We start from the raw sequence: 11,758 nt of genomic DNA on the forward strand, positions 1-11,758 counted from the left end.
AAGCATATTAATATCAGTTGAGTGTGTAGCAGAGCTGAGGGCGGCGGTTGGGTTGGGTGACTGTCGGAATTTATTTATACCCTTCAAATCAAAATTAATAATTATAATTTGTAATTAATTTCGTTTTAATTAATAAATATAATGAAGCAACGTGGGTTTTGTCCCATCTCTAAGTGCTATTGCAAGTTGCAAGGGAAATTTCGTCTGGTAGTAGGAACGCGCGAAAAAACAGAAGGGAAAAAGGAAAAAGGCTTGTATAATGTTGTGTTGGCTTGCATGGCTGCCAGCCTAAGAAAAAGAAAGCCACTGTATATTTAATGGAAGATGCAGACGTAGTCAAACGTATATTGGGGCTTTCAACAATCGTCTGGTTTGTGTTGGGTCCCACCTCATTCCATCGGTTTCAGTGCAAGACTGAACCCGGATGAGGAGAGAGCCATGGCCATCCTCCTCCTGCTACTCTGCAATTTCCGAATTTTGGGTTTCCGGCTTCCCAAGTTCCGATCATCATACTCTACTATTCTCTCACGTGAGGCCTGCTGTGCTCTACTATTTGACAAGGTCCTTTTCATTTCGTTTTATTTATTTAATATTTCCACACCCAAAATAAATAAAACACTTTAATCACTTCAAAATTTGACAAACCCTTTCCCATTTATGGACAGCCACTAAGCCCTCCTTCCTCAGCATCACACCAGCAAGGCCATTTTAAGTCTGTTCACCCAAAATAACAAACAAATCTTCTTTAATTAATTAAAAATATCTTATATCTGTAAAGTAAGTGGTAAGTTTGCGTTAAGTCTCAATCCCTGATTTAACTCCCCAAATCAGTACTATTTAATTAATTAATTAATTCGTTAACTACCGAACCACCACTACTGAAATAAGTCGACTCACTCGACCCCAAGTCCAAATCTGGACCAGCATTCACTTTCCTTCTATTCTATTATTCATTCGTCTTCCCCGCTAATCTCGCCTTCCAATCTCCGCCTTTTCTTCTTTCTTTCTTCTTTTTTTTTACCTCCAATTTCATCAGTGTCAATCAGTCATGTCCTAAACACTCATCCCACTCCCTCCAAAAAACAGAAAAAAGAAAAAAAGAAAAGAAAAGAATGAGCCTCGTCTTCTTCCTCCTCTCCCTCTCTCTCTTCATCTCCTCCTCCTCCTCCTCTGCCTCACCTTATCCCTACGGTAACAACCTCCACCCTCCACACTCCACAACCATTACGCGCATTCTTTCTCTCTCTCTCTCTCTGACCAACTACTTTAACCAACTCTGTAACTGTCACTAACTCTACTTCTTCTTTCTTTCACAGGAGGACTCTCCTACCACATAGACTGCGGTGGCCCCACCGACTCCGTCGACCCATTCAACACCGCGTGGCTCTCCGACCGCTTCTTCACTGGCGGCGCCACCTCCGTCGTCTCCGAGCCCCTCCAGTTCCGCCACCCCCAGGAGAAGACCCTCCGCTACTTCCCCCTCTCCGCCGGCAAGAAGAATTGCTACATCATCCCCAATTTGCCCTCCGGCCGCTACTACATCCGCACCTTCACCGTCTACGACAACTACGACGGCAAGTCCCACTCCCCCTCCTTCGACGTCTCCGTCGAGGGCACTTTGGTCTTTTCCTGGCGCTCCCCTTGGCCCGAGGACCTCGCCCGCACCGGCGCTTACTCCGATCTCTTCGCATTCGTCTCCGACTCCCAGGCCGATGTCTGCTTCTACAGCATTGCCACCGACCCTCCCGTCATCGGATCTCTCCAGCTCATCCGGGTCGACCCCGCCTCCTACGACGCTGTTTCTATCGGCCAAAACTACATTCTCGTCAACTACGGCCGCTTCACCTGCGGCTCCGATCAGTTCGGCCCCGGCTTCAGCAACGACACCGATCTCTTCGGCCGCTCCTGGCAAAACGACAAGGACGTCCGATCCACCGACGACGATTCCACGGTCCGATCGCTGTCCACAAGAAACACCATTGCCAACACGGACCACAGCCCTAACTATTTCCCGATGAAATTGTACCAGACGGCGACGTTGGTCGACGGCAAAGGACTGGTGTACGAATTGCAGGTGGACGCGAAGCTCGATTACTTGTTGTGGTTCCATTTCGCAGAGATCGATTCGAGCGTGACCAAGTCGGGGCAGAGAGTGTTCGATATACTCATCAACGGCAAGAATGTTAATCGAATTGACATATTCAAGGAGGTCGGGAACTTCGCGGCTTATTCATGGAGATACACTGTCAAGAATTTGAGCAGCACGGTGCTGAGCGTGAAGCTTCAGAGTGTGGCGGGTGCGGCGTTGATCAGTGGGCTTGAGAACTACGCTCTGGTTCCGGCTGATGTTGCGACGGTTCCAGAACAAGGTATAATTAATCCCAATTTATTATTTAATTGTTTGATTAATGATGAAAGCCTTGAAGGATTATGATTGGTTTGCAGTGGTTGCTATGAGAGCATTGAAGGATTCACTTCGCATTCCTGATAGAATGGGGTGGAATGGTGATCCTTGTGCTCCTACGAATTGGGATGCTTGGGAGGGAGTTACATGCCATCTGAATAAGAATGAAACCGCCCTCGTCATATCTCGAATGTAAGAAATATATTCTCTTAATCTTTGTTTTCTTTTCAATTTCAAACCTTAACCCGATGCAAATCACTGGCCAATGCATTACACATTCAAGTAATTATATCACGTATTTCAGTGATCTTGGAAGTCAAGGCTTGAAAGGGTTTATCAGTGACCAGATTAGTCTCTTGTCAAACTTGGCAAGCCTGTAAGTATCAACTGCAAAACTACTTTTTGGTGGATATCCTTTACAGCTTCAGCTTATACTGTTTTTGTTTTTTAAATATAAATATACAGGAACTTAAGCTCTAATTCTTTGGGGGGCACATTACCATCTGGTCTAGGCCAAAAATCTCTCAACAAGCTGTAAGTCCCACTCATGTTGCTGCCATGTCAGTAGAAATACTTATTGATCTTTGTTGTGAAAGATAAATTCTATTTTGATGTTCTTGTGTAACTGAAAACTGTTCCTTAAGGGAACATCTCCTGGCTGAGCATCTATTTTGATTCAGTTGAGCATAATCTTACTTTTATTGTTTTCTTATATCCCTTCCCTGTGTGACTTGAAAAAACTGTATTCCATTGTTCGTATGCATTATTTTTCTATTTTACAATTCAAGAAGTAACGTGGATTGTGTTTTTCTTCTGCTTCACTGATGAAACAAGTTTACCAAGCAGTTTGGAATCCTTTCTTCAAAAGCAATTTTCTTGGCCCCTTTCTTACTCTTCTTCTAAATAACATTTCTCTGTCATCAATTCACTTAGGAGTTGCATCTGTTTGAAGATTATAATATTTGTTTTGGTTGTCATATCAGTTTCGATGTGTATATTTATTATTAGCCTTCTTCATGGTAGCTTCAGTGTGATAAACAAACCTGCGAAATCTTCTGCTGAACTCTTTTCTGGAAAAGTTCCTCCTTTTCCTTTCTCACAAAAACTCTGTTATATTTAAGTTTTGCAAAGTGATAGCACGCCTGTTAATTTCGTATGTTAACATTTTCTGATGTTTGCTTTTATTTTTCTAGTCGTTTATGTGCTTCCGAGTTATTATTTATTTTTAGTACACTGCTATTTTGTAGGGATTTGTCAGACAATCAATTTTCCGGGTCTATACCACAGAGTTTAGCCACTTCAAATCTTCAGCTTGTGTAAGTAGTTTCCTTGTATATTTGTGTCCATCATTTGGTGATAATGGAGCTTTGTTCCATTGTGCTTTTCGCAATCAATAGGCATTCTTCTACTGAAATGTTACCAACACTCAAGCCAAGTATGTTAAATATATGTTGTTGAGTAAAACACACTACACTCCACACAGTAAGTTCTTGTTAATCTGCGAGGGACAAATGCATTAGTTTGGAAAGGTGTCAATACTTTCTTACTAGCCTTGTCGTTTGTGGATGTTTTATAGGAATTCTTAAGCTAATATTTTATCATTCATATATAAAGTATGTAATTTCCATTAACTAACAATGTGAAAGAAGCATTGCCTGGATTAGCCTGACGCTTTCCATGTGTTTATTTCTATATTGTTAATGCACATTCTCTGTTCACAGGCTAATGAATAATAACTTATTGGAAGGCCAAGTACCAGAGGAGTTGTATTCGATTGGTGTGCATGGTGGATCTATTGAGTATGTCGTAATTTAATTTTATATTATTAGTTTCTCCTTTTGACATATGATTTCAAATTTTGATGAAGCTCTAAGTTCTCTCTATACTTGTATGTATGCTTGTTGGTTTGGTAAGGTTTAAAATGTAATATGTATGTATATATTGTTTTACCAGCAAACTTATATGAAACCTGCTGTATTACTTTGAAAAAGACACTGAATACTGTCCAAATTTTGCTATTGGTATTAAAACATTTTTGGTTCCTGTGGCTGTACTTCAAAACATGGGCTATAGCCTGGCATTCTTTTTTATTTTGTTGGCCATTGGGTTGGCTGGCCTTGGGGGTTCAGATTTGTAATCTATTAGGAGATGAACCAAAGACCTCTTTCTTGAAAGAGGGATGATGAGTTGTGTTACAAACCTTGTCTAGGAGTTACATCAGTTCGCAAGAACCTATTAATGTTTATCACATGCGTTGCATTTACTTTCTTTGTTTCTGTTGGTTAAGATTAATCTGGAATGTAGGTTTTTGTTGCATGTTTAACCAATGAGCTACTGTGTTTCTTTGACAGTCTCTACGGTAACAAAGGTTTATGTGGGGTACCATCTTTGCCTGATTGCCCTCTATTTTGGGAAAATGGTGGCTTATCTAAGAAGGGTAAAATTGCAATAGCCGTATCATGTGTTTTTGGTTTCTGTCTGCTGCTGTTGGTGTTATACATAATCTGCATCCGAAGGCGTAGGAATGATTATGACTTTGGCCTACCTCAAGACTTAATGTGTGAGTATGAAATAAGTTCAATCTTATTTAGATTTTGTTATTTAGTTGCATTCTTAAACTATTTTAGCATTTGGTTTCCTTGTGACAGCCAGAAATACTTTTTTATTCATGTGGGAATTCTTAGACATTATTGGCTAATCAGATAGTTGGATATAATGCTTTAATTTTTTGAAATTCTTCTACTGACAGGTTCTTTCTCTTGTTTTGTTTTTTTTTAAATTAATGGCTTTTCTTCCAGCACTTGCTGCTAAGAGAAACAGATATCAGAGACAGAAGTCCTTGATGCTTCTTGAAATGGAGAGCCAACATGCCAAGGCATTAACACCTTTTACTCCCCGGTAACGAAGTGTTTTCTCGAAGAAGAAAGTAGCAAACTTAACACTCACTTACCAAGAAGACGTACAATGAGGAACTTGATAGTGTTTTGTACAAAGTTCTCGATTATGATGTGGACAGCAGCACCCCTGCTTCTGAAGTCGGCTTCATGGTTTTTGCATTTTGGAACAATTGTTCAGGCATGAAGTCTTCCGGAAGCCAGTCCGCAGAATACAATGGATCAAAAATTTTGACTGACGAAACGAAATGCATAAGGCCCCAGCCATCTTATACCAAAGTCTCAGCATTTGTTGGATATATTGATGTAAATTTATAGTTGAGTGCGTGAAATGGAACTCACAATTCTACCAACTGGTCGCTGTTTCATTGTTACTGATTTCTGGTCTAATTTTCCCCTCCCACACTAAATCTACATGCACTGACTGATCTTTAGTCAGATTAGTATTTGCCTGCAGAAATGTGTAATTTTTGTAGTGGATTTTCATAACGCTAATTTAAGCAACTGGCAGGCTTGTTCTTTCTGATGAATAATTGAGGTAAACCCCTGAAAATATAGTCTTCCTTTTTTCTTATTTTTCACTAAGATACGCTTTTCTACCGTTTGTTATTATCTGCTGCGGTTGTGAACTGAGTTTCAACCTTGATACGCAATTAGCAGTGTCTTCTGGTGGATTTTCCTCTAGTACAGTTCCAATCCAATTATCCACGAGAGGAAAAAGTTTTCATATGTGCCTAATAATGAGAAAGTAAGAGCTCAACTATTTTTGTTTATTAGGGACATAAAATATTGTTGCTTAGCGTGATAGAATTTTCACCTGTGTTTGGTAGAAAAAGTTATAAATAAAAAAAATTTAATCATTATAATAATTTATAAAATTGAAAAAATAAGTATCCAGTCATATATTTTGAATCAACTAATCAACATACAAAGCAGCAGGTAATGGAATTCTTAACCTGATGACCTCCCAAAGTGTGAGATTAGATTAGCTGCCATTTTGACAAAGATATTGCAAAAGTCATCATTTCATCACTGGAAACCACAAATTAAAACTTGCAAATTACAAATTAGGCAGCCCGTTTGGAAGAGAGAGAGAGAGAGAGACCCGGGCGCTGTAAAACAAAGACCACATGACCTGATCTCATCTCTCTCTACAGCTAGCTCATTCTTCATGTCAACGTTCCAAATTTGAATGGATATTTATTTAGACTTTGATTTAGAATAGCAGCAAAACCAGCAACCAAAACCAACACAAATTATATATATCTTCTCATCCAGAGACCTATAGTGTCTGAATAAAAAGGAATCTCTCATGCTTTCACACATGACTTGTTGCAAATTGTCAAAAATTAAAGTTAATTAATTGAGCTGATCACGATTATCAACTCGCTGGGATGGGATTAATTGCTATTAAACAAGTCCTTAAGCATTGCATGCAGTCCTTAAATTATGCTTATCAACAATAATCCACGTTGGCCTGTCTCTTTCAGTTTGAGCGGACTTTGAGTCATGGGTCTTTGCTTCTTGGACTGCTTCTCTGCTTGTTCAAAAGAATATGATGCATCATCATGTCATGTCTTCAAATAATCTCAATTTCCAATCATTAATTAATACAACTATTCAAGTACTAATAAGACCAAATGACTTTGATTATGGTTAATCCCGCCACAATCAGTTTGATGGTTAAGCAAACACTTATCACTTAATATCTGATTAGGCCAATTCAATTCATCAGAATGAAGTGAGAAAACCCAAGTTTCTCTATCAAGCAACACTAACCATGTGTTAATTATTTGCACTTCACTTATCGTTAATTAGTAGGGTTTGCAATTTGCAGCCTACGACTTTGTCAACAAGCAGACTTGGGAGGGAGGGAGGGAGAGAGAGAGAGAGAGAGAGAGAGAGAGAGAGAGATCAAGTGGCCCAACTTGGTCAGGTCAGGTTTGATTGAAAACAAATGATCAAATGGGATGGTGGTGGTGGTGGTGGTGGTGGCGGCATCAACCTAACAAAATGTATGGTTTACAAATTCCCAAGAATAAGTATTAAAGTAGAGAAGAAGAGAGCTGCGTTGAGCTTTTGACTTTGGACACCATACCATCAAAACAAACAAATTCATCAAATGAAACCGCAAGTTTGAGTTGACTCTCCTTTTAATACAAGGTTTGGCGACGACTTTGAGACGTACAACTTAAATTAAAGACTTGAATTGGTTTTTGGTTTTGCATTATTATTTTCTTTATTCTTGTTGTTTTTGAGTGTGATATTTCCACGTCCAACCACCCTTCTGGATCAGAGTCAGATATTATATTTTGACTTTGAATTAATAAATTTATTAATTAGACATTTAAATTCGATTATTAATTCAAAACCAAAATAAACCCTTGTGAATTAATTATTAATTCCCAATTACAAATTACAATGAATGAACGAAAGAAAGAAAGAAAAAATCTATTTAAAATTCCATGATATTTTAAGATGAGTTTTACTCCACTGGTTAACCCCCTGATTAGACCGATTCACCACATACCTTAACTTCCAATTCAAAACAGTAATTAGTGTTCCCTTAATTAGTAATCCACGAAATTAAGAAAATAGTTTGGCATACGACTTGTTGACTTGCTTGCTTGACCTCGTGTTTTGCGTATTATATTTTCTTAATGACTTGGTTACTGTCTCATCTCACTCACCCACATAATTTGGCAAGTGTGTGTTTATAAATTATAAAAATAAAAATATTGGCAGGTAGTGGTGGCATGGCATGGCGGGGTGATGACGTTGCACTGAGTGAGAAAGGTAAATGCTTATCTGCAACAGAAGAAAACAAAACACAATCACAATCGCTTCCTATTTGTTTTGTTTTGTTTTGTTGCCATATATTTTGGCAAATTGAAATTGGTAGCCAGCCAACCACAAACCCCAACCCAAGTGGCAAGGCTTAATTTGACTATGAGGCTTAACTTCATGCGTGCCATGTCGGCAACATAAATAACCTCACATTAGTCCATTACTAATAATATACTGGGACCCACTTGCATTTGGGGAAAGCTTTGCCTCACTGTTGTTATCTTTTCCATCTAAATGTCATTAGTTGCTGATTTAACCCTAAGAAAATATGTTCTTCATTTTTCTTTTTCCTCTTGCAATACAACGGGTTTAGTCGAAATATGAATAGAAACTCTTGAGAGTTTTGTTAGAGATAAGTAAGTCACGCATGTAATACACGTTTACGATTGACGGTCAATTCACGCATAATTCTTCTATGTGAAATATAAAGAATCCATCATGTCAAAATAAAACTATATTAAGCCGACATTGAAATGCAAATGATTCTGTGATTGAGAGAATTTGAGAGCGGACAATCATTAAAGCATGAAGAAAGAAAGAAAAAAAAGCCAAAAAGCCCAAAATATCATTCAAATTCAGTTGATCAAGTCAAAATCAGTGAGACCCCATTGCTTCAATTTGTGGGTCAAAAGACTTGAAACAGTGCAGGTGTATCTAGAAGCGAATAATATTCTCAGTTATTATTTTTTTCTACACTATCTCTCTAGATCTAGCTAGCTAGCTAGCAATGTGACTGGTGTGAACTGTGGGTATGGAAAGAACACTGCCAAGGAAGTCTTTGTGAGGCATGGCCTCTCAGCCAATGGGATGAGTTATGTGGCACACAGGGGACAGTGGGGCCCAAAACCCAAGGACCAATGGTTGTATTGCATTTGCTTTTGTTTGAGTCAACAAAAGCAACTTCTAGTTACATATGATATGACCCTACTTCTTTACAGCCTAGTTGCTCACCTAATGTAAACCTCATTATTGGTCCTCGCTTGCAAACAATGTGGCTGCCTACTTGCCTACTTGCCTACTTGCCTACTTATCATTTTCGTTTCATTTACTTCTAAACAAATTTATAAAGAATCTTCTACACTCCAATATATATATAAGCTTCTTTGACCAACTTCCATTTTTTCTCACTAGGGTTTAGCTGGACTTATGCGTTGATTTCCTGCCTTGTTTTATTTAATCTCTCTCTTCCGGTTTTGATGCTAATTAACCTCACTCTTAGTTTGAATTTTAATGCCCTAAGACTAGTTTATAAAAGATAAACTACTAATCAACTAAGTCAGGAATTATGTTTAATCGTGTTCGTTAAGTAACATATAATTCTCGTTTATAATTTTCAAATAACATATTCTCAAGTTTACTATTTTAATCAACAGATCTAAACCACATATGTAGTTTCAAATTTAAGTTAAAAACTTTGCAATGGATTAATACATGACTAAATTAATTACACAGTCTCAGTACGAGTAGTAGGGTTTGAGTGGTGATATACGATCACGTGGTTTTGACCCGAAAGGGGTGGGTCATTGTCCACGTCGGTAGAGGATCGGGCAACGGTCAAGGATCTCATGATATCACTCGGTTTTACTGATTTCCTTTTTTCTCTAATTTTGTGATTAATTAATTTTAATTGGCCCCTAGTTATATTATTATATTCTTTGTATTTGTTGGTGGAGTGTTGCTTGCGTGTGAACAGACAACGGATGGAAAGAAACAAGTTGGACGATAAGAAACAAACAACAAATGGCGAAGCAAATAATGCGTGTTCTTGACGTGGCGGAAAAATTCCACCCCCCAAGAAAATTAATATTTGGAAATATCATTTTCCCCATGTTTGTCCCATAACCATTTCTTTTTTCTTTTTTCTTTTTCTTTTTCTTTTTTTAATTGAAGAAAATATTTACTTCCGCGTTTCTTTTCGCACAACTGGTGCAAATTGCCAAAAATAAAATAGGGCCGGGGTTTTCACCTGTTTTTGGGGACCAGTGGTCCAGCTCCACCTTGCATCTGGCAACTGGCAAGCCTTGTCAATAATGTCACTCTTAAAACACCTCCCCTTGATAAGTTTTGCATTATTTTGTATTTTCATGTGTTAATTAAGCACACTAATCCACCATTAGTGACTGAAAATATGAGATAAAAATTGACATTTTATGCCATTCTTTCGTGCAAGTTGGTTAGGACAATGAACTTACTTCTTTGTATTCAGTAGGGTGGGGCATCAAAACCGGAATACCGAAATTGTCCCGAAATCGTGCCAATCTCGTGTCATCCCATTTGGTGTTAAAGTGTAAATAGGATGATATCGTGTCATCCCGTTACTGTTTGGCACGGCACCGATTCCAAATTTGTGATCACATTTGGTGCCATACCGTACCGATTAGTACCAAGTAAATAATAAACCCCAATTTCAGATTCCTCCTCTCCCACGAATATTTCGACTCTTCCAACTTTGTTTCCTCCGTCTCCCTTCTCTTCTCCTTTCCTTCCCTCTCTCTCTCTCTCTCTCTCTCTCTCTCTCTCTCTCTCTCTCTCTCTCTCTCTCTAAAGTGTATAAAATCGGTGGAAAATGAAAGCCCCAAAGTCTCTCTGAGTTTTTGTGTAGAAAAATCAGGGGGTCGAAGCTCGTATTCTTGGTTGGTATTGAATCAAGACTTGATTGCTTCTTTTGTTGTATTAGGCTTGATTTGTGAAAGCCAATGTGAATGTATTCAATGTATCATATAATTTGGCATGTCTTGAACAAAACTCTTGAATCTTGATTGTTTGTAAACTTTGTATTAGGATTGATTTATAAAAATTGCAAGATTTCTAAATTTTTGCAGGATATTTTACGGTATCAACATTGATACCAAATCATACCGGTCCCATTTGGATCCAGTATGGTTTGAACGTGTTCTCAAAAACTCTCATCCCGATTCCCCTATCTGGAAGATGACCTCCATCCCATGTCATCCTGTACCGTGTCCACTTCTAGTATTCAAATTCAAATTATCTTCTCGTATATTATATTAAATTAAATTAATTTAGAATATCGTAACTTGTTGTTGCCTTAAATGTACTACATATCTCTATTTGTATACTTACTTGAAGTGTATGATGAATCTTTCCATGACTGAAAAAGAAAAGCTGATGACACAATACAAATCTTTTTATCCTCTTCCAACCAATCAAAAACAAACATCACCAAATTCCTCGGCATGTCGACTTTTTTGCCATTATAAAACCGCACAAGATGAGATCATCAGATTCATCACTACCTGAAAAACCATAAAGCTGTGTGAAAATTAAAATAAAAGTCAAGCTTCTAAGTGTTATATATAAGCTTATCTTTGTCATAATTTAATTCGGTGTTAGTTTCTATTGGCCGTTTAAAAAGTTCCCTTCAATTTTATTCTCTTCAAGCATCCAAATCAAAAATATTCCCGCATATTTTATTTTCTTCACAAAAATAAAGTAGAGACGTGGAATGTGTTGGCATAGTGATCCTCAGTCATCAACGATTGAAAATGCCCTGGAGAGGAGGCTTGGAAACAGCCGACGCTAAACGTTAATTATGTAAATCTCTACAGATAATCACAAAGCTTTTTACCTTAATTATTATATTAATATAAAC

The 11,758-nt window shown here is 38.1% G+C and overlaps 1 protein-coding gene across 1 annotated transcript; it reads left to right on the plus strand.

Annotated features, from left to right (window-relative positions):
* On the plus strand, positions 866–5,872 carry LOC18788688 (putative leucine-rich repeat receptor-like serine/threonine-protein kinase At2g14440). The gene is made up of 9 exons (XM_007221925.2): positions 866–1,191; positions 1,317–2,369; positions 2,446–2,596; positions 2,709–2,780; positions 2,870–2,938; positions 3,652–3,720; positions 4,126–4,203; positions 4,756–4,964; positions 5,203–5,872. Exons 1-9 carry the CDS (start codon positions 1,113–1,115, stop codon positions 5,304–5,306), a joined length of 1,884 nt encoding a protein of 627 aa, XP_007221987.1. The 5' UTR covers positions 866–1,112; the 3' UTR covers positions 5,307–5,872.

This window comes from Prunus persica, chromosome G1 (assembly GCF_000346465.2).
Source record: "Prunus persica cultivar Lovell chromosome G1, Prunus_persica_NCBIv2, whole genome shotgun sequence".
Classification (NCBI taxonomy): Eukaryota; Viridiplantae; Streptophyta; class Magnoliopsida; order Rosales; family Rosaceae; genus Prunus; species Prunus persica.